Source organism: Oncorhynchus masou, chromosome 26 (genome assembly GCF_036934945.1).
Source record: "Oncorhynchus masou masou isolate Uvic2021 chromosome 26, UVic_Omas_1.1, whole genome shotgun sequence".
Taxonomy (NCBI): Eukaryota; Metazoa; Chordata; class Actinopteri; order Salmoniformes; family Salmonidae; genus Oncorhynchus; species Oncorhynchus masou.
The window spans coordinates 4,785,599-4,810,038 of NC_088237.1; the positions used below are offsets into that span (position 1 = coordinate 4,785,599).

The 24,440-nt window shown below is 40.9% G+C and overlaps 1 protein-coding gene across 6 annotated transcripts in view; it reads right to left on the reverse strand.

The window, feature by feature from the left end:
- The window catches only part of LOC135514668 (stromal interaction molecule 1-like), a 138,969-nt gene that overhangs the window by 20,349 nt on the left and 94,180 nt on the right, over positions 1-24,440 (reverse strand). For all 6 annotated transcript variants that reach the window (XR_010451715.1, XM_064938167.1, XM_064938164.1 and 3 more), the window contains 2 exons: positions 3,988-4,165; positions 331-498 (listed from right to left, as the gene is read on the reverse strand). Coding sequence is in view for 5 of the 6 variants with exons in the window: in XM_064938167.1 (XP_064794239.1) it covers positions 331-498; positions 3,988-4,165 (346 nt within the window). In the remaining variant the exon portion in view is untranslated. The remainder of the gene's footprint in view (positions 1-330; positions 499-3,987; positions 4,166-24,440) is intronic.

Sequence of the window (24,440 nt, forward strand, 5' to 3'; positions counted from 1 at the left end):
GGATTGTATTTATCATCATTAGTCATTTTGGTCAACATTGGATCATTCAGAGATCCTCACTGAACTTCTGGAGAGAGTTTGCTGCACTGAAAATAAAGGGGCTGAATAATTTTGCACGCCCAATTTTTCAGTTTTTGATTTGTTAAAAAAGTTTGAAATATCCAATAAATGTCGTTCCACTTCATGATTGTGTCCCACTTGTTGTTGATTCTTCACAAAAAAATACAGTTTTATATCTGTATTATTATATTATGTTTGAAGCCTGAAATGTGGCAAAAGGTCGCAAGGGGGCCGAATACTTTCGCAAGGCACTGTATGTGTGTGTCTCACCCCCTCTTTGGCCTGAAGTAGTTGTTTCTCAGCGCTCTGTTTCTTGATGTTGTAGTACTGGACCTCTATCTCATGGGTTAGCTGCAGCCAGGTCTTAAGGGCATCAGGGGGAGACCAGCAGGCCCGAGACTCCAGCTCCCGCTCTGCCTTCTTCAGGGCCATACGCACCTGGATACACACACACACACACACACAAGTATATACACAGGTATACGCACACACAGACGTATGCACACGTGCATGCACACATAAACAAACAGATGGACACACACAGGTATACACACACACAATACACACCCATGCACGCTCACAGACATACACACATGAATGTATGTTATGTGTGTGTATGAGTGTATGTGTGTGTGTAAGTGTGTGTAGAGGTGTGTATACAGGTCAGTGGAGGCTGCTCAGAGGAGGAAGGGGAGGACCATCGTCAGTGAATTTTAGAAACAATTAAATTGTAAAACATTAAAACGTTATCCTTTTTAGTTAAAACTATACTAAATATATTCACGGCACCAAATAATTGATTAAAATAAATTGTTTTGCAATGAAGGTCTACAGTAATCCTAACAGCACTTTGTAGGGTAGCACCATGGTGTAGATAGGAGAGCTAGATTTCGTCCTACTCTGGGTACATTGAACTTCAATACAAAACCTAGGAGGCTCATGGTTCTCACCTCCTTCCATAAACTTACACAGTAATTATGACAACTTCCAGAGGACGTCATCCAACCTATCAGAGCTCTTGCATCTAGTACTGAAAGCATACGCTACAGATAGCTAGTACTGCAGTGCATAACATGTGGTGAATAGTTGGCTCAAAGAGAGAGAAATACAATAGTTGAAAAGTTTTGAACAAATTAACTTCTTCAAAAATGAAGGATAAGCAAGAGAGAGAGTTAACATTTGTTCCATCTCCTTAGCTAGCAAATGCAGCTAGCTAGTTTACCCTACTCAAACATGCTATGTTAGCTAGCTGGCTATCAAACACAACACTGGAACTTTCCAAGTCATGGTAAGCTTTTGGTTTTACTAATTTATTGCCACCGGGGCCCGTCGGTGTAACTGCTAAACTGTTAATTGACTATACACTGTAAAGTTACTGCATGATTGTAGTGGGTTTACTAACATGTTACTTCTATTAGCTATATTGACTATGACGTTACTTGTAGGTGTAAGGTGTAGGTGTTTTCGCCTGGTCACATACTGCTGATGTGTTGTGCATTGAAATCCACAAACAAAGGGAAAAGGTGAGAGGAGGAGAGCGCATAGATGTGAGAAGGAATACAACGTGGCTGCAATGAAAGTGAACTGTGCTTACAGATGATCAGGGGTGTATTCATTCCACAAATTCTGTTGAAAAACATTTCTAAAACGGAAGCAAACGGAACAAAACTGGGATAAACATACCTGCATTTTTCCAATAGAAACTCTTGTTTGCAACTGTTGTAGTAACGAATACACCCTAGATCAGCTAGATGCAGGCAAGAGTGTGCAAGACAGTAATTGAATGTGTCAATATCTGTCCAAGTCTCACTGTTTAATTATTATTATTAGTTTTTGCATACCAAATTTAAAAAATAATAATAACAGTTTTTAGCCTGATTTTCAAAACTTTTAAATTGAATTGAGAGAAATAGAATCTCTATTGTTCTCTAAAAAATGTTTAATGTTGATTGTATGAATCTCAAAATTGATAGTATTACATTTACTTATGCAAAATGTTATTATGTTGTTAGATGATCACTTTATACAAATAAATAAATATAATTACGAGCCAAGTTGGTTTAGCCACAGAGAAAGCCAGCAACCTTCCCGCTAGCCATTCAAGTTACTGTGTACTGTTAGCTAGCTAACGATAGCTGGCTGGCTCACTAGCTAACGTTATGTATTTGATCTTATTATTCGTATCTGAGAGCCATTTGCTTTGCTAGTTAAAGCCTAATGTTAGCTAGCTAACATTGAACCTGGTTGGTTATCTACCTGCAGATCCATGAGTTGGGATTATGATTGACCCTCGGGTGCGTTCGTAAATTCCTTCTGGCTATCTACTCCAATTTCAGAGCACTTATCTGAATGTGCCAGAGCGCAGAATAACTGATGAATTTACGAATGCTCAACACCAGCTGAATATGGCTGGAATCAGTAAACTGTGGCAAAAAAAGTGTAATTAAACTGTTGCCAGCAGCACAGTTACAGTCACCAACGCTCTGGATAACATGAAAACGTCCTAACCAGCTCTGCTAGGGGGGTTAAAATGGGGTGATCTCTCATTTGTGTCTGGAAGTAGCTGGCAAGACCGTTAGCTTGGGTGCTTGACGGCCTTTGTGAGGTCAGAACGCTCAAATCAAAACTCCTCGGCCAGAGCGTCCAGTGTGTGCTCTGAACGCTCAGAGAGCGAAGGGCTCTGAATTAATGAAAGGATAATCTGACAACGCTCTGAATTTACCAACGCCCTGAGCTCACTATGAGTGCACTCCAGATTGAATTCACAAACACACCCCATAGCTAGCTACATGCCTTAACAAAATACTCCATTATGCAAGTAACCATTTCAATAGAATGTCACTGCAACAATTGTTGATAGACGTAGCTGGTACTTAGGCAATCTCGTCTGAGTGTGCCAGAGCGCAAAATAACTTGACGAATTTACAAACGCTCAACACCCGTTGAATATGGCTGGTGTCATTAAACGTTGGCAAAAAAAACATAAATTGTTGCCAGCAGCACAGTTGCAGTCACTAACGCTCTGAATAACATGAAAACAGCCTAACCATATCTGCTAGGGCGAGTAAAATGGTCAGTGAGCTGTTCTCTCATTTGTGTCTGGAAGTAGCTAGCAAGCTAGCCGACATTAGCCAGTTAGCTTGGATGCTTGACTGTTGTTGTTAAGACAGAATGCTCAGATCAACCCTTAAAGACATGGGTGGGGCTATGCTTAAGAGGGCGTGAACGATGCTGAATGGGTGTAGACAAAGGGCTCTCCAGTAGGTACCAAATCATTTAAAAAACATTTTCTCAAAAGTGAGATTACAAGTTTATTAACTTTCAAAGCAGAATTACTTTCCAAATTGTTCCTTAAATGTAGTTTATGATATACCGTTTTGTAGCTCTGTGTCTCTGCTTTTATCCAATGTAAAAAACACAATTTCACATTTGCTACAAAAGATCGAATCAAGGCGGTCGGTAAAAATTTGTATAAAAACATGTCTTCTCATCAGGTGAATAATAAAGGCAAGTAGAAGTAATCAACATTTTAAAATTAATAGATTTGGTGGAACGCAAAGTACTGAGAAAAGCGTCTGAAAACTTATGTAAATGTGATATGAGTTTTTCATTTTTAATGCAAACATTTCTAAAAACCTGTTTTTGCTTTGTCGTTATAGGGTATTTAATCAATTTTAGAAAAAGTCTAATGTAACAAAATGTGGAAAAAGTCACAGGGTCTGAATACTTTCCAAATGCACTGTATACAGGCATATTTATTTGTGTGTGTGTGTGTGTGTGTGTGTGTGTGTATATGCATTGTTTATGTAGTTTGTGTGTGTGTGTGTTAATGTGTGTATGCTGTGTATGTACAGTATACAGGTGTATGTGTATAAACAGGTGTGTGTATGTACAGGTGTACTGTATGTTTGTATGCAGTGTGTGTACCTGATCCAGCTCTTCCTCAGCATATTTCTGCCTGCTCCACTCGTTCTCTGTTCCCTCCCGTAGCTTACCGAGTCTCTGGGCCTCTTGCTTGGCTTCGTTGATCTCGTCCCTCAGACGTTGCTCCAACGTTACCTTCTCAACCTCCACACTACGATGCTCCTCCTGGGCGATCTGCAATCTACAGAGAGAAGGAGAGATGGGGGAGAGCGAGAGATGAGAAAGAGAGGGCAAAAGATGATAGTGGCAGGTGTCATGACGTTGCCCTCTTTGAGTACAGTGAGCACCATCCCCGCGCTCTGCTTCTACAACCAGACTGCTGTGGTCAGAGGTCGTAAATTCCTGAGAAGACCTCATGGACACACAGTTATAGAGTAGTTTTTCATGGAGACATAGGAAATCCTTCCACCTCACAGAACTTGAGGTACGAACAAATGTCATGTTCCAGAGAAAGTGTAAAAGATCGGCGAAGAATCCAGCTACGAACTGGTCCGTTTGGCACAACTTGGGAAGCTCAAGAGAGACGGTGTGGCCACATTACCATAACGCTGTTTATATAATAGCCTCAGATATGAGGTTTACATCTAATTGTCTTATAAGATGAATGAGTGAGTATGATACTGTTTGTATAATTGTGTAATATGATTGTGGACTGTTTAATGTAGAAAAATACAATTCCCTTTTGATTTGAACTAAGGACCGCCCCTGAGCCCAGTTAGAGTCAGACATCCTGTGAAAAGGCCTCTTCTGCCATTCCGAATAAAACCCAACTTTGAGAAATTATCAGCAGACCAAGCCCTCTCTCAATTATGAGAGGGCTAAAGGTGTAGAACATTGCTGAATCTTTTTAACCATACCACGTGGTTAAACTCTTAGACTATCGATACCGACAGAATAAGAACAAGTCTTTGATATTGATTACTAGTCTGCAGCTAGGAATTCGGTATCATTGAACGCGAAGAACGACAACCGCCGAAACATCCATTCTATAACAAATGTCACTTTGAACTATCCCGTCTAACCAAGACAGGAGAGAGAGAGGGAGAGAGATGGACAATTCTTCAAAAGAAAGACTTTTCACCAGCGATCAAGACGACTCACTGAGCGTAAATATAATTGTTGATTGCAATTGTTCCCGAATGAGTGAGCGTTTATGTGTAAAGGATTAGCATTTTAATTGTTATAATTACCTCTGTAGTGACTTCTTGTTCAAACCCCCACTCCCCTTTTGTCAAACAAGCCGCCATGCCGGGTCAGTCCACATTCTATTATTTCATGTAACCATATTTACTGTTTGTTTATGCATTTCTGTGAATTACTTAGTAATAAATAAATTATTTAAGACAATTGATGTATGGATGACTCATAGTGAAAACTGGGTTCGTTGCAGATAACCAACAATTTACGACGTTTGGAATGAGACTAACGTGAGGTAAAGTAAATAATTCATTAACCATTGATTCATTGATCAGATATGAAAATATCTGAAAGGTTATATTGGGAAATTATAACTTTGTAATCTGAATACTTTCCTTGGTGCCCCAACTTCCTAGTTAATTACAGTTACATGATTATTCAGTTTAAACGAGTAACTAATTACAGAGAATCTTTGATAAAAACGAAGCCTTCAGTTTAATGATAGTAAAGACACGACAGGAGATGAAGGGAAGACCGAAAAAGTGAAAGAGTGAAATAGAGAGAGGATTAATAAATCCTCTTGAAACTAGGGGGCACTATTTTTATTTTTGGAAAAATAACGTTCCCAAAGTAAACCGCCTATTTCTCAGGACCAGATGCTAGAATATGCATATAATTGACAGCTTAGGATAGAAAACATTCTAAAGTTTCCAAAACTGTCAAAATATTGTCGGTGAGTATAACAGAACTGATATTGCAGGCAAAACCCTGAGGAAAATCCAATAAGGAAGTGCCTCTTATTTTGAAACTGTTGTGTTCCTATGCACCCCTATTGGCCATTGAAAGGGATATCAACCAGATTCCTTTTTATACGTATTCCCTAAGGTGTCTACAGCATTTTGACGTAGTTTCACGCCTTTATGTTGAAGAATGAGCGTAAACTACTACATTGCGTAAGTGGCCAGCTGAGGGCTCTCAGAGTGATTCTTGCGTAAAAGACAGAGGCAGTCATTTTTCCTCTCACTCCTACTGAAAAGCCAATTGTCCCGGTTGATATATTATCGTATAGATATTTGAAAAACACCTTGAGGATTGATTATCAAAAACGTTTGCCACATGTTTCTGTCGATATCATGGATATAATTTGGAATTTTTTCCGGCATTGTCGTGACCACAGTTTCAGGTGGATTTCTCAACATAACGTGACCAGGTATTTTGGGTATAAAAATAGTCTTTATGGAACAAAAGGAACATTTGCTGTCTAACTGGGAGTCTCGTCAGTGAAAACATCCGAAGATCATCAAAGATAAACTGTTAATTTGATTGCTTTTCTGATTTTCATGACCAAGCTTCCTGCGAGCTGGACATAATGCTATGCTAGGCTATCGATAAACTTACACAAACGCTTGTCTTGCTTTGGCTGTAAAGCATAATTTCAAAATCTAAGATGACAGGGTGATTAACAAAAGGCTAAGCTGTGTTTCACTATATTTCACTTGTGATTTCATGAATATGAATATTTTCTAGTAATATTTTTTGACCTTTGCGCTATGCTAATTAGTGTATATATATATATATATATATATCCCATTTAGCAGACGCTTTTGTCCAAAGCGACTTACAAGTCGGCTGGGGCCACTACTTTTACATATGGGTGGCCCCAGCGGGAATCGAACCCACGGCGCTTGGCGTTGCAAGCGCCATGCTCTACCGACTGAGCCACACAGTTCATGACAATTCTCCCGGATCCGGGATGGGTAGTTCCAAGAGGAGGATTCACCCAGAAGGACTCTAACATCATTCATGCTGCTCATTCTGTGAGTAAGCGAATGCTCCGACCACTGCATCTTTGACCAGTGTTTTTGGCTTACTGCCCCGCATACTGCAAGTTCTCCTCTTTCTATCTGTTTATCATAATGTTGCTTGTGTATGTTTGCCATTTCACTTGCGTAGCTTGTTTTTTGGGAGGTGGGGTGTGGGCTGTGTTCACAAACACATTGTAGCTCACAACATGCTTGTAATACTAGACAGGAAAATGCTGCAAAACTCAATGCAGAAGAGGAATATGTATAAAGTACTACTCTCCATGAACAGCTCGATCAACAAAAAGAGTTCTATAAATATCAAATAGATCTGCAGGAAAATAACTTTAAGTCCATCCTGCAACTCTTTATGAATTCTACCAACAAAAGGGTTGATGATCTGTTTAAGGAATTTAAGGAATGTAATGGAATTTAAACACAGTTTGGAATTTACGCAGTCGGAGGTGGAGTAACCAGCCAGACCACATTCAAAACCATGTCTGAGGATTTCGCAATTTTCCAAACAACACTGGACAAGCACTTTTCCAAAAAAACAAACAATCAAGGCACAACAACATTTTAATTGATGGAATTGAGGATGTAAAGACTGAAACACAGAAGTCAAGGCCAAGAGACTCCTGGCAGATCAACTCAAACTGCACCTTAAAATTGTCGAAATGGAGAGGGTGCATAGGAATTTCACTTTCTTCGCTATAGTGGTGAAACTGCTCAGGTTCAAAGACGAGAAGATTCTCAGGAGAGCCAAGTGCCTGAAGGGAACCAAAATCTTCATCAATGAAGATTTCTTGGAATAGGTACGCCTCAACATAAAATAAATGCTGCCATGACTAATTGAAGAATAAAAAAGGCAACATTGCACACCTGAAGTATGATCAGCTGGTAGTTCACCCCCCCTCTCGTAAGGCCAATGGCAAGTGTCAACTGATTTGCTAAAGTCAACTGATTTGCTCTAAATATCATAACCCTCTGAAGTCTTCAGTGGTGTTGTGGACTGTGTCAATGTACATTCCATAGAAAGTGCACCTCTATTGATAAAACTAACACAAATGTATGGTTGTATTGGAAATGTGAGGCATGCACTTCTATGTTTCTGTTCCATTCTCTGGATGATTCCGACAGTGTCTCTCTTAGTTAGGCAGGATATCAACTCTGATAACATGGTCTTTAACCCATTAGATATAAATGAAGCCAAGGATATCAACTCTGATAACATGGTCTTTAACCCGTTAGATATAAATTAAGCCAAGGATATCAACTCTGATAACATGGTCTTTAACCCGTTAGATATAAATTAAGCCAAGGATATCAACTCTGATAACATGGTCTCTAACCCGTTAGTTATTAATGAAGCCAAGGATATCAACTCTGATAACATGGTCTTTAACCCGTTAGATATTAATGAAGCCAATGATAAATATAATGATTGTGTTGATCCAGATAAAAATTTCCTGAAATTTACCAGAGACGGTTGTTAAATTGGTTAGTAAATATATCAATATATCTAAATCAAAGACAAGCTTATTTTCTACCTTTCATTTGAACATTTGCAGTCTTCCGAAAATCATGACCACCTTCTCATTATCGGTTTTCTCTCAACCATGAATGTTCCATTGTTGCAATTTCAGAAACCTGGTTGACTGATGAGACAACCATGCTTTATGAGAGGTGTCCGTATAATGCGTTTCACCACTGTACAACATCAAGAGCGGGAGGGGGAGTGTCCATTTTTGTTCATAAACGTTTGCAATTCTTTGTAAGAGAGGACCTCGCACTTTTATCTGATAACATTGGTGTTGAATCTATTTTCAAAGAAATTCCCTACTGTTCCGATTCTGAAATTGGAAGTGTCACTGATATCCTTGCATCAATCTTGGATTAGAATTATAATGAAGATAGAATGTGTTTTCTATTGGTGATTACAACATAAACTTATGTGAGAACCACAGACTGACATACTTTACACTCCATCTATCTGTATCCCCTCATCTATAGACTACAGACTGACCAGTTTATCTGTATCTCCTCATCTATAAGACCACAGACTGACCAGTGTATCTGTATCCCCTCATCTATAAGACCACAGACTGACATACTTTACACTCCATCTATCTGTATCCCCTCATCTATAAGACTACAGACTGACCAGTTCATCTGTATCCCCTCATCTATAAGACTACAGACTGACCAGTTTATCTGTATCCCCTCATCTATAAGACCACAGACTGACCAGTTCATCTGACTTGTTGAATACTTTACACTCCATCTATCTGTATCTCCTTATCTATAAGACTACAGACTGACCAGTTCATCTGTATCTCCTCATCTATAAGACCACAGAACGACCAGTTCATCTGTATCCCCTCATCTATAAGACCACAGACTAACCAGTTCATCTGTATCTCCTCATTTATAAGGGCCACAGACTGACCAGTGTATCTGTATCCCCTCATCAATAAGACCACAGACTGACCAGTTCATCTGTATCTCCTCATCTATAAGACCACAGACTGACCAGTTCATCTGTATCTCCTCATCTATAAAACTACAGACTGACCAGTTCATCTGATTTGTTGAATACTTTATACTCCATCTATCTGTATCCCCTCATCTATAAGACCACAGACTGACCAGTTCATCTGTATCTCCTCATCTATAAGACCACAGACTGACCAGTTCATCTGATTTGTTGAATACTTTATACTCCATCTATCTGTATCCCCTCATCTATAAGACCACAGACTGACCAGTTCATCTGTATCTCCTCATCTATAAAACCACAGACTGACCAGTTCATCTGTATCTCCTCATCTATAAGACTACAGACTGACCAGTTCATCTGTATCTCCTCATCTATAAGACCACATACTGACCAGTACATCTGTATCTCCTCATCTATAAGACTACAGACTGACCAGTTCATCTGTATCTCCTCATCTATAAGACTACAGACTGACCAGTTCATCTGTATCTCCTCATCTATAAAGACCACAGACTGACCAGTTCATCTGTATCTCCTCATCTATAAGACCACAGACTGACCAGTTCATCTGTATCCCCTCATCTATAAGACCACAGACTGACCAGTTCATCTGTATCTCCTCATCTATAAGACCACAGACTGACCAGTTCATCTGATTTGTTGAATACTTTATACTCCATCTATCTGTATCCCCTCATCTATAAGACCACAGACTGACCAGTTCATCTGTATCCCCTAATCTATAAGACCACAGACTGACCAGTTCATCCCGATTTGTTGAATACTTTATACTCCATCTATCTGTATCCCCTCATCTATAAGACCACAGACTGACCAGTTCATCTGTATCTCCTCATCTATAAAACCACAGACTGACCAGTTCATCTGATTTGTTGAATACTTTATACTCCATCTATCTGTATCTCCTCATATATAAGATCACAGACTGACCAGTTCATCTGACTTGTTGAATACTTTATACTCCATCTATCTGTATCTCCTCATATATAAGATCACAGACTGACCAGTTCATCTGACTTGTTGAATACTTTATACTCCATCTATCTGTATCCCCTCATCTATAAGACCACAGACTGACCAGTTCATCTGTATCTCCTCATCTATAAAACCACAGACTGACCAGTTCATCTGATTGGTTGAATACTTTATACTCCATCTATCTGTATCCCCTCCTCTATAAGACCACAGACTGACCAGTTCATCTGTATCTCCTCATCTATAAGACCACAGACTGACCAGTTCATCTGATTTGTTGAATACTTTATACTCCATCTATCTGTATCTCCTCATATATAAGATCACAGACTGACCAGTTCATCTGACTTGTTGAATACTTTATAATCCATCTATCTGTATCTCCTCATCTATAAGACCACAGACTGACCAGTTCATCTGTATCTCCTCATCTATAAGACCACAGACTGACCAGTGTATCTGTATCTCCTCATCTATAAGACTACAGAATGACCAGTTCATCTGACTTGTTGAATACTTTATACTCCATCTATCTGTATCTCCTCATCAATAAGACCACAGACTGACCAGTTCCTCTGACCTGTTGAATACTTTATACTATATCTATCTGTATCCCCCATCTATAAGACCACAGACTGACCAGTTCCTCTGACTTGTTGAATACTTTATACTATATATATCTGTATCTCCTCACCTATAAGACCAGACTGACCAGTTCATCTGTATCCCCTCATCTATAAGACTACAGACTGACCAGTTCATCTGTATCTCCTCACCTATAAGACCACAGACTGACCAGTTCATCTGTATCCCCTCATCTATAAGACCACAGACTGACCAGTTCATCTGTATCCCCTCATCTATAAGACCACAGACTGACCAGTTCATCTGATTTGTTGAATACTTTATACTCCATCTATCTGTATCCCCTCATCTATAAGACCACAGACTGACCAGTTCATCTGTATCCCCTCATCTATAAGACCACAGACTGACCAGTTCATCTGTATCCCCTCATCTATAAGACCACAGACTGACCAGTTCATCTGACTTGTTGAAAACTTTATACTCCATCTGTATCTCCTCATCTATAAGATTTCATAGGCTACTTTTAACAATCAGGCTGATGTGGAGTCTGCTTATCAGACTTTTCTCCCATCTTTCAATTCTGTATTTCACCACTGCTTTCCCTTGGTTAAACTACGTAAGAGATCACCAGAAGGGTTCTGGAAACCGGTCTGAAAATATCCTCAGTGAAACAAAAAACAAGTTGGATGAAAAGTTTAACAAATCCCTCTCCTGTGAATTCAACAAATTACAAAACGTACAAGAACAAATTTACTCACCTGCAGTTGAAGTCGGAAGTTTACCAACACCTTAGCCAAATACATTTAACCTCGGTTTTGCACAATTCCTGACATTTAATCCAAGTGAAAATTCCCTGTTTTAGGTCACTTTATATTAAGAATGTGAAATGTCCAAATAATAGTAGAGAGAATGATTTATTTCAGCTTTTATTTCTCTCATCACATTCCCAGTGGGTCAGAAGTTCACATACACTCAAATAGTATTTGGTAGCATTGCCTTTAAATTGTTTAACTTGGGTCAAACGTTTTGGGTAGACTTCCACAACTTGGGTGAATTTTGGCCTATTCCTCTTGACAGAGCTGGTGTCACTGAGTCAGGTTTTAGGTCTCCTTGCTCGCACACGCTTTTTCAGTTCTGCCCACAAATTTTCTATGGGATTGAGGTCAGGGCTTTGTGATGGCCACTCCAATACCTTGACTTTGTTGTCCTTCAGCCATTTTGCCACAACTTTGGAAGTATGCTCGGGGTCATTGTCCATTTGGAAGACCCATGTGACCAAGCTTTAACTTTGGAAGATCAATATATCTACATAATTTTCCTACCTCATGAAGCCATCTATTTTGTGAAGTGCACCAGTCCCTCCTGCAGCAATGCACCCCCATAACATGATGCTGCCAAAGATGAACAGATGAGCGTGGTACCTTCAGGCATTTGGAAATTGCTCCCAAGGATGAACCAGACTTGTGGAGGTCTACACAAGACTTGTGGAGGTCTTGGCTGATTTCTTTTGATTTCCCCATGATGTCAAGCAAAGGGGCATTGAGTTTGAAGGTAGGCATTGAAATACCACAGGTACACCTCCAATTGACTCAAATTATGTCAATTAGCCTATCAGAAGCTTCCAAAGCCATGACATAATTTTCTGGAATTTTCCAAGCTGTTTAAAGGCACAGTCAACTTAGTGTATGTAAACTTCTGACCCACTGGAATTGTGATACAGTCAATTATAAGTGAAATAATCTGTCTGTAAACAATTGTTGGAAAAATTACTTGTGTCATGCACAAAGTAGATGTCCTAACCGACTTGCCCAAACTATAGTTCGTTAACAATAAATTTGATGACTCCAACTTAAGTGTATGTAAGTGTATGTAAACTTCCGACTTCAACTGTACTTTGGATATCTCCAAAAATATATATGCAAATACCAAGAATCCTTAATATAAAGTCAACTAAGGAAATTCATCAATCAACTGTTGAATAAGAGAAAGGCTTGTACAACTATCCCATCTCAATGTATTGTTGGAAATAAGACCTATAGTGATCCTGATGTTGTTTTATGTGAATTTTATCATTTTGGGGGGGAATGTGGGTTCCTCTGTCTAAGAATATAGAGAAAACAGATTGCATTAAGGGATATTTCCCTTCTCTGCTTCAGTTTGATCCTCCTCCTGATGTAATGGAAGTGATGGGGGTAATTGGTAACAGCAGCAGGTCATGATGAGATTGGTGCCTCTTTGGTGAAATCAGTGTCTTCCTCGATTACTGAGCCTCTAATGTATATCTTCACCAAATATATGCAAACTGGTATTGTTCTTAAAGATTTGAAAATGGCCAAAGTTATCCCCATAATGTTTTTCTAAAATAAAATAATTTGTGTATAAAGAGAAACATTTAAAATCAACACTGTCTTCTATAATGAACACCAATATGTTTTTTGTAAAACTTACTCCACAGATATGGCTATTTTGCATAACTCAAAAAAATAAAATCTTTACAGCCCTGAACAACAATAAATACTCTCTTGGCATCTTTTTAGATTCATCCTAAGCGTTTGAGATGGTTTACCATGAATTATAAACTGGGTGATATGAGCCCTGAATGCTGATTGGCTGACAGCCGTGATATATCAGACCGTATACCACAGGTATGTCAAAACAGTTATTTTTATTGCTCTAATTACATTGGTAAACAGTTTATAATAGCAATAAGGCACCTCGGGGGTTTGTGTTATATCGCCAATATACCACGGCTAAGGGCTGTGTCCAGGCACTAAGCGTTGCGTCGTGTGTAAGAACAGCCCTTAGCTGTGGTATAGTGGCCATAAACCACACCCCCTCGGGCCTTATTGTTAAAAAATATTACCTTCTAAATTGCATTATAACGGTTTTCAAGATTATACATATAATTGGCTATACATTTATGTTTATGCATTACCAGTGTAAAGATATCCTGTGGCGTGCCACATTGTTATTCTTAACCTATACTGAACAAAAATATAAATGCAACATGCAACGATTTCAAAGATTTTACTGAGTTACAGTTCATATAAGGAAATCAGTCAATTGAAATAAATAAATTAGGCCCTAATGTATGGATTTCACATGACCGGGCAGAGGTGCAGACATTTTGTATTTTACCTTTCTTTATTGGCAAGACAGGGCCTGGAAGGGCATAGGCCCACCCACTTGGCAGCCAGGCCCACCAACTGAGGGAGCCAGGCCCAGTCCATGAGAATTAGTTTTTCCCCACAAAAGGGCTTTATTACAGACAGAAATACTCCTCAGCACCCCTCCCCACCCCCCTCAGATGATCCCACAGCTGAAGAAGCTGGATGTGGAGGTCCTGGGCTGGCGTGGTTACACGTGGTCTGCAGGTGTGAAGTCAGTTGGACTTACTGCCAAATTCTCTAAAACAACGTTGGAGGCAGCTTATGGTGGAGAAATGAACATTCAATACTCTGGCAACAGCTCTGGTGGACATTCCTGCAGTCAGCGTGTCAGTTGCAAGCTCCCTATAAACTTCAGACATCTGTGGCATAGTGTTGTGTGACAAACCTGAACATTTTAAAGTGGCCTTTTGTCCCTAGCAGAAGTTGCACCTGGGTAATGATCATGCTGTTTAATCAGCTTCTTGATATGCCACACCTGTCACGTGGATGGATTATCTTGGGAAATGAGAAATGCTCATTAACAGGGATAAACAAATTTGTGCACGAAATGTGTTCAGTGTATATCAATGACCTTGCTGCTGGGCTTTCTACTGTAATTCCCATTCTCTTTGCTGATGATACCAATGTGATTCGTCGCAGAGCATATCGGGATTTCTTGTAAGCTTCCGGGTTAGAGTCCCTCACCTTGAAAGCGGCAGCTCTACCCTTTAGCTCAATGCGAATATTGCCTGTAATCCATGGCTTCTGGTTGGGGTATGTACGTACAGTCACTGTAGGGATGACGTCCTCAATGCACTTATTGATAAAGCCAGTGACTGATGTGGTGTATTCCTCAATGTCATCGGAAGAATCCCGGAAAATGTTCCAAGCTGTGAAAGCAAAACAGTCCTGTAGTTTAGCATCTGCTTCATCTGACAACTTTTTTATAGACCGAGTCACTGGTGCTTCCTGTTTTCATTTTCGCTCATAGGCAGGAATCAGGAGGATGGAGTTGTGGTCGGATTTACCAAATGGAGGGCGAGGGAGAGCTTTGTACGCTTTGTGTGTGGAGTACAGGTGATCCAGAAAAAAACACAGAATAGCACAATTGGTTAGGAGACCGTAGAACAGCAGCCATCTCCTCTGGTGCCATTTCTACAGAGGGTGCCCCTCATGGTTTTCATATGCAAATGTTTGTGGAACAGTTTCATTTAATTTATAATAATGTCTTCATTTCTCAAAATCAGTGCCATATGCTTAATCAAAATTCGATCCAAATCTAAATGAAAATTATACAAACCTAAAAAGTAACTTCTATTGCCATTGCCAACAATGTAAAAATAGCCTATATAAAGCCAAACCTTTTTTGGGCAGCCTGCAGGTAAAAATTATCTGGATTAAAAATAAATATTGTATACATCGAATTGTTGCAGACAGGCCATGTGTAGCCAAACTTTAAACATGGTTTCAACTATTAATTTGAGTGCACTCAAAGTTTGCAGCTAAAGAACTTGCAACATTGTATAAAATAATCTGGGCCCTCAGAGTTTCCTTTGCTAGTGAGCTCGGGACAGAGACAGCTGTAGTCTATTTGCACAAGGGATAAGAAGCAGTGCTTGATTTGGGCAGGAGCTCACCGGAGCCGAGTACCGACACCTGAAATATTATACTGCTTGAGTTCCTGTTCCTCTTATAGAATATTAGCTCAAAAGTATTCTGGAGCTCTTGCATCTAAATATAAACAGTACCAGCACCCAAAATGAGTACCGGAACCCATTTCAGTCCAAGTCAAGCACTGATAAGCACTGATAAGCACTGATAAGAAGCCTATTTTAGGTTTCCACTGGATCAGAGCATGACATTTTTCCTTTCACGCTGAGTGGTTATCAAAAGGGAGAGACCTGGAAAGATTTTTCAAATACATTGAGAAACTATTGTCATCATTAACTAATTATTATCGACTAATTGGGGTCAGCCCTAGTTGTCTATCACTTGTTTTCTTTGGTGAAAATAAATAAAACAAAACAATCCTGTTATCTAAAAATGAACATATCAATATAACTGATAAGGAATGAGTAGTTTAGTTTATAGTCTACTTCCTGGCAAAGTTTCAGTAAGAAACAAAACACCAATATCACCCATACAAGTAGTGGGAGGATGCTCTACAACTCGTAACAGCAGGGGGAGCCAACAGGAGGACAGAGAGCAGCCTTGGGAGATCAAAAGTCACAAAAACAGACAGGCAGGCAGACAAGCAGACAGACATGCTCTCCACAGAGCCAGAAAGACGGGAGAGATGAAATTAAGGGGAGAGAAAGTGGGGTGGGAGAGCAGAGCAGGGGAGGGGTGGAGAAAGGGGTGACAGTTGGGGGTATTGAGGGAATGGGGTGAATGTTTTTGAGCCTGCATGTGACTGTGTATTTTGGAGATAGAGAGGGGGGGTATATCTCTAGAATGAAAGAGAGAGATATATTTTGAGAGGGGACACACCCTTTCATAGAGAACAAAGGGACTAGCTCGAGGGAATAGAGTGGAACTATGGGTTGATCCCGGTTTGTGTCTGCGTGTGCATTTCTCTGTGTGTATGTGTTCCCTGCATGGTCTCCATGGAGAGAAGGGAGAGTGTCGATGTGTCCTTGAGCAAGGCACTTAACCCTAATTTGCTCCAGGGGCACTGTACTACTATGGCTGACCCTGTAAAACAACACATTTTACTGCACGTATACAGTGTATGTGACAGTAAAACATCAATTTAAAAATAATAATGATTACTCTGTGTTTATCATTTGTAGTAGGCAAAATGACAGTTCCACACTTTCTTGTGATTCTTGTTGTTGTTCATGTGTTATAAGACCAGACCATACTGTCATTCATTGAACCTTTATTTAGCCAGGTATACTATTGAGAACATTTACATTTTACAGCAATAACCTGGTTGGTCCAGAGGTGAACCGAACGATATCTCTGTCTACAGAGTGCTAAACCTTACAGACCATCATCTTTATTTGAGAGATCTGACATTACCAGGATTTGAGCCTGCAGCAGGCCCATGGTTACATAATGTAATAAAACAGTGTGTGTGTGTGTTGTATGTGCGTGTGTTATGGTTTGAGACAGTCTGGCTGTATTCTCAGAGAACTGGCTGGTCTTTTCCCATGTAAGGGCCTCAGACAGAACCCCACATCACTAAGCAGCTGACAGCAGGCCCCCAATGTCCGGTCTGGAGTGTGAAGTCACCAGCTTTGCTGGACCAAGCGGTGTCAAGAGCCCTGGTCTGCTCAAGATATTTAATGAAATAAATAGTGACCCATTCTGACTCCTACATTTGTCTTCACACAGGACTATGTGCTGACTCAGACCAATCACAGGCAGGCTAAAAGGAGGCGAGCACCCTCATACATGTTCTTTGCACGTGCATCACATTTTGTTGTTACATTCTGAATTTAAAAATGGATTCAATTGAGATTTTTTTTTCTCACTGGCCTACACACAATACCACCTCATATCAAAGTAGAATTATGTTTTCTTTTTTAATATTTACAAATTAATACAAAATGTAAAGCTGAAATGACTTGAGTCAATAAGTATTCAAACCCTTTGTTATGGCAAGCCTAAATACAGTGCCTTGCGAAAGTATTCGGCCCCCTTGAACTTTGCAACCTTTTGCCACATTTCAGGCTTCAAACATAAAGATATAAAACTGTATTTTTTTGTGAAGAATCAACAAAGCTTACCCAGAAAGACTCAAAGCTGCCCAATATGATTTGACTCAGGGGTGTGAATAGTTATGAAAATGAGATATTTCTATATTTAATTTGCAAACATTTCTAAAAAATATATGTTTTCACTTTGTCATTAAAGGGGTATTGTGTGTAGATTGGTGAAAAAAATGCAATTGAATCCATGTTGAATTCAGGCTGTAACACAACAAAACGGAATAAGTCAAGGGGAATGAATACCCTATAATGGGGATGACATAGCGGAGAATGGACGATTGAACTCACACACACTGATTGAAATATTTATTTAGTATGCAATATATTTTGAAATCCAAACCACATCATATGTTAACAGTTTTGACTTGAGGTTAGTAGGGTGGCAGGTATGTCGGCCTAAAAGAGAAATGGTATGTTTTCTTTTGTTTTGTGAGTCGGTCTCATCTGTCTGTCATAGTCTAGAACAAAACAAAGGACTTGTGTAACAGTAAATGTTGTAAAATACACTTTGCATAAACCCTTAACTTGTTCACGCTACAGGTTCCCCAAGGGGTACCACACCCCCCCGCTCAACTCAAACCGTGGCGCACAGAATGCAAAAATATTCGTAGAAATATTTAACCTCCACATATTAACAAGTCCAATAGCTCAAATGAAAGATAAACACCTTGTTCATCTACCCAGCGAGTCAGATTTCTAAAATGTTTTACGGCGAAAACATTGCACATATGTATGTCAAACCACCAAAGACACAGACGATATACAAAAGATGCAATCACAAAAGCAGGATTAAAAGAAAAATAATTCACTAACCTTTTGAAAATCTTCATCAGATGACAGTAATAGGACATGTTACACAGTACATTCATGTTTTTTCAATAATATGCAATTTGTATCCATAAATCTCCGTTTACATTGACGCCATGTTCAGAAAATGCTAAAAAATGTCCGGAGAAATTATAGATAACTCCGCCAGATAACAGCAATACACATCATAAACTTTGACTAAATATACATGTTCTACATATAGTTAGAAAGATACACTGCAATCGCTTTGTCACATAATGCAATCGCTTTGTCACATTTCTTTTTAACGTTACAGAAATCGTTTACTATTCAATAATCTGAGACGGCGCTCAGACATAAGCAATATTTCTCTGCTATGTTGGAGTCAACAGAAACACAAAATTACAACATAAATATTCCCTTACCTTTGATGGTCTTCGATCAGAATGTAGTGGAAGGAGTCATACCCAAAACATCGTTTGGTTTCAAGTTGTGTGTCTTTGTATTATAGCATATTTGTACAGCTTCAGCTGAAATGCATCCAAAATTACTTCTGGTCCCGAACTGTTGCGCATCAAAACTATAAAATTACATATTATATGTTGACTAAACTGGTCAAACTAAGTGCAGAATCAAGCTTTAGGATGTTATTAACGTACAAAACAATTCTCAATTCGACCGGACAAACTGACTTCTTCTCGTGCAAGTTGGAATAAAGGGAGCCCAATGCGCGCCTGAAAGCGCATGTATTTTCTCGCGACACTCACAATTTTGCCTGCCAAAGGGTCAAAGCTCGCGGGATTTGCACAATTAAACGCTCTACTGAAAAAGGACATCTCGCGGAAGACATAGAAACTCTTCCCATATCCATAGCTGGTTGGGAAGGGTGGGGGCGATGACGTCACAGTTAGCCTAACTTTCTGTATGACAAAACTAGTTTGGGAGATTGGCTGCCCTGTGAGTTCTGCTATACATACAGACATAATTCAAACGGTTTTAGAAGCTTTAGAGTGTTTTCTATTCAATAATAATTATTATATGCATATATTAGCAATTTTGGACAGATTTGTTTTCAGTTTACTATGGGCACGCAATTCATCCAAAGGGGGCAGTATTGTCCGTAGCCTAAACAGGTTTTAACTTAAAATAACTTTAAAAACAACTGTTCTTTTGCATTGATTGAATATTCAACATAAATTATCTAACAAACAGTCACAAATAATAATACCTTAGGTTCACTTGTAAATGTCCCATACCTCGGGCATAAAAAAATTGCGTCCGGGCCGGTAAATGATTAGAGTGAACCTCAAGTGACCTTAGTCGCAAGCAATTGCAATGCAATAACCACCTGTTTCACACAGGAATAGCAATGATAAGGATTCACTATCTTTTCACCAACAACTGAACACATACCCCAACGGGGTAAAACACAATAAAAACAAATGAAATACCGCTTGGGAAAAGTTGTATTCAGTCGGTCAGTCAGTCAATCTAATCCGCCAACAGACCGAGCCCCAGAGAGCAGAAAATCTACCAACGGAGATTTGTAGTTGTCCATCAATAGAAATGAGTGGATCCGATCATTGTTAATCTCATAACACTGCTACAATGCACACTGTTAAATACAACAGAAAGATCTAGAAGGAGCTATGGAACTGAGGGTTTAGCCATCTTTGCGTAGCTAATGCTATCAATTTAATGGGGAAATAAAGGAGAAGCACTGAGACAGTCAGACGTAATTTGGGGCCTTCGCACACCCTCTCTTGAAAAAAGCCAACCACTACTGTGGAAGACACATCTTGGTCTGGGAAACATAAGTCTCCCCCTCACTTTCCACTCCAAAGATATTCAGGACTTGGCGGTGCTCATTCTCCTCAGCTGAGGTGTAGTAACAGGCCTTCAAGTGTGAGACTTCTTGGTCCCTGAATCCGACAAAAGCCTCCTCATAATTTTCCTCTTCAAAGACATATCAGGACCTTGCTGTGCTCAATTTTCTCAAATTCTTCAGCTGAGGGGTAACAGGCCTCAAGGAACCTGGAACAGTATTGTACTTTTCATTTCTGTAACTCGTGCAACCATAGAGCCCCTCTGATGAGTCGTGTCCTTGGTTTGTTGGTCTTGAACACCTACACAAGGAGGAAATGACAGTGAAGCATCTTCATTCCAGGTTCTTCCACCTTTCCAAAGCCCAGACAACTGCAAGACACTCTTGCTTGGCTTTGGAATCGTTCTGTTTCGCTCCATTCAACAGGCGAACACCAGCACTTCTTCAGTGCCAATTACAGTCCGTTGGACTAGGACAGCAACAGCTCCAACATCACTTGCAACAAAAGGACAATCAAAGTTGGATGACCCAAACTGGGAGGTGTGATAAGGTGTCGCATCAGGGTTTCAAAGGAGGTCGGGCAGTCTGCCGTGCATCGGAACTTTGGTCCTTTCCACGTTGAGTGGTTCTGCCACCAGGGAGAAGTTTGACACAAACTGATGGTACCATCCTGTCATCCGGACAACAGTTGAAGGGCCTTGATTGAGGGTGGTTGGCACAGGGAAGTCTTGTACAGCCTTGGTCTTTTCAGGATCAACATGGATGCCATCGGAGGACACAATATGACAAGGAACTTCAGGGAGGTTTGGCAGAAGTTGCTCTTTTTCATGTTCACAGTCAGACCAGCTTATCTTAGCTTTTCCAACACTGCTTGAAGATTTTGAAAGTGTTGTTCTCTGGTCTGGCATGAGTCTTTGGAAGATCGCAGGTGCATTCTTTAATCCAAAGGCATCACCTTAAGGGAAATAAGGCCCTCAGCACAGACAAAAGCAGTCTTGTCCTTGCTGTCCTGGCACATCAAAACCTGTCAATAGCCACTATTGAGGTTGAGGGTGATGAACACAACAGTGTCAGACAATGACTCTAGGATCATTTGGATGGACGGAAGAGGATAGGCATTACTCTGGGAGACGTTGATGGTCTTCCTATAGTCCACACAAAATCCACCGGCCTTTTTGTGGATGAGGACAACAGGAGCAGTTACGGGAGAGGAGAAACGTTCAATTATATCTTGTGTTGACACATCATTAATGAGTCCCTTTGGATGATGATCTTTGATGTTGACAAACAATATAGCTTCTGCTTGTTAGGTATTTCCTGTGTAAGGAATATATTGTGCTTCAGGAGCCCGTTGCATCTCAGCTTTGAGGTACATACATCAGAGTTATTCTGTAACTGTTCCCACAGCCATAACTCCTATTGCTGTTCAAGCTGAGCTCTTCTAACAGCCTGTGAAATGAGATCATTAGCAGGATTGCCAGGGGTTAGCTGTACCGGAGCAAACGCAGAGAAGACTACCACACTTGGACCCCAATCATGTACAGTACCAGTCAAAAGTTTGGACACACCAACTCAGGGTTTTCTTTATTTTAAAATAGTTCTACATTGTAGAATAATACTGAAGACATCACAACTATGAAATAACACATATGGAATCATGTAAACTCAGCAAAAAAATAAACATCTTCTCACTGTCAACTGCGTTTATTTTTTTGAAAATATTTGCATGAACATAAGATTCAACAACTGAGACAAACAGAACAAGTTCCACAGACATGTGACTAACAGAAATTGAATAATGTGTCCCCTGAACAAAAGGGAGGGGTCAAAATCAAAAGGTAAGTCAGTATCTGGTGTGGCCACCATCAGTAATGTGATGGTACCATCAGTTTGTGCATCTCCCTCACCCTTCGATCTAACAGGTCCCAGACGAGCTCAAGGGGATTGAGATCCAGGCTCTTCGCTGGCCATGGCAGAACACTGACATTCTTGTATTGCAGGAAATCACACACAGAACGAGCAGTATGGCTGGTGGCATTGTCATGCTGGAGGGTCATGTCAGGATGAGCCTGCAGGAAGGGTGCCACATGTGGGAGGAGGATGTCTTTCCTGTAATGCACAGCGTTGATGTCAGGATTTGGCCAGGGTTGTTCCGGGTTTTTGTCAGTAGATGTCCCCATTGTGCTTTTTGTCCCTGTGTTTTTCCCTTGATCCCCATTATTGTTTGCACCTGTGTCTCGTTTCCCCTGATTGTATTTAAACCCTTTGTTTCCCTCAGTTCTGTGCTCTGTGTTTGTATGTTGGCACCCTGCCCTAGTGTTCTGTGTGCTCTTGTCGATTCCGGGTGAAGTTCTTGTGGTATTCTGTTTTTTGTTTTTGTTTATTTTTGGTGAGTTTCTTTTGAGGTCTTTTTGTGTTTTTTCCCTACCACCTTTTGGATTTGCCATTTTTTGTTTTTTTATGATTTTTTCTTTATTAAATACACCGTCTTAAGTACTGCTGTGTCTGCCTCATCTTCTGGGTTCTGCTGTCTATTCGTGGCTCAGTTGGTTAAGTGACTGTTTCTCACTCCGGAGACCCAGGTTCGAAACCGGGTCCTGACAGAAACACAGAGCCAAAAATGAACCCAGAGGCAGCCAGTTCCCAGGACCTTTTGCCACGCTGTCCCACCACCAGGAGACTGTCCAACGCCACGAAGCCGCCCTGGTTCAGCAAGAGGCCTTAATGGCTAGACATTCTCATCTTCTGTCGGAGATGCTGACTTCCATTAAGCAAATATCTGATGGACTTACCCCGGCAACAGTTTCCGTCCCAGTACCTCAGGTTCACGTACCCATGGCAGTTAACCCCCTGGCTGAACCTCGTCTTCCACCTCCCCAACGGTTCTCAGGTGATCCAAGTGCTTGTAAAGGCTTTCTCACTCAATGTTCTCTCTCCTTTGAGCTGCAACCCTCGTCGTTTCCCACCGACCGGTCTAAGATCGCATATATCATCACCCTGCTGTCGGAAAAAGCCCTGGCCTGGGCTACTGCTGTGTGGGATGCCCATAGTTCCTGCTGTGCCAGCTACTCTGCCTTTGCTGAGGAATTCAAACGAGTGTTTCAAGGCCCAAGCAGTGGTTCTGACTCAGCCAAACAGCTCCTGACTCTCCATCAAGGTTGGCGCAGCGTGACGGACTATGCCATCCAGTTCCGCACGGTGGCAGCAGCGAGTGGCTGGAACAACGAGGCGCTCACGGTGTGCTTTCTGAAAGGCCTTTCCGACACTATCCAAGATGAACTGGCCACTCGGGAACCACCGGACAATCTCGAGTCCCTGATCAAGTTGGCCTCATGCATTGACCAGCGTCTGAGAGAGAGAGAACTCAACCGTAGACCTCTAGCCCCTATCAGTCCCAGCTCCGAGTCCCCACCTTTATCATCGCTGGCTCCACCGGAACCCATGCAGATTGGACGCATCTCCCAGGCTGAGAGAGACCGCCGGATGAGGAGCGACGCTGTCTATATTGCGGCAAACCGGGCCATTTCCGTTCCACGTGTCCCGGGCTCCAGGGAAACGCTCTGTCCCGTACAGACCGGGGGGAACTGTAACGGGAAACATAACCTCCTCCCATCCGTCCAACTCCCGTCTGCTCATTCCAGTCACCCTCTCCTGGGACAACCACAAGCTTCACCTTCAAGCCTTGGTAGACTCTGGAGCCGCAGGTAACTTCATGGATGGTGTCTGGGCGAAGGAGAATGGCGTTCCCTCTGAACCTCTAAGTGACCCCATGAGGGTTACTACATTGGATGGAAGCCCTTTGGGATCTGGACTTGTCACTCATGTCACTACCTCCTTGAGACTTTCAGTTTCACAACACCAGGAATTGATGAACTTTCATTTGATCTCCTGTTCCGAGTTCCCTCTCGTCCTTGGATACCCCTGGCTTCACAGCCATAACCCTCACATCGACTGGTC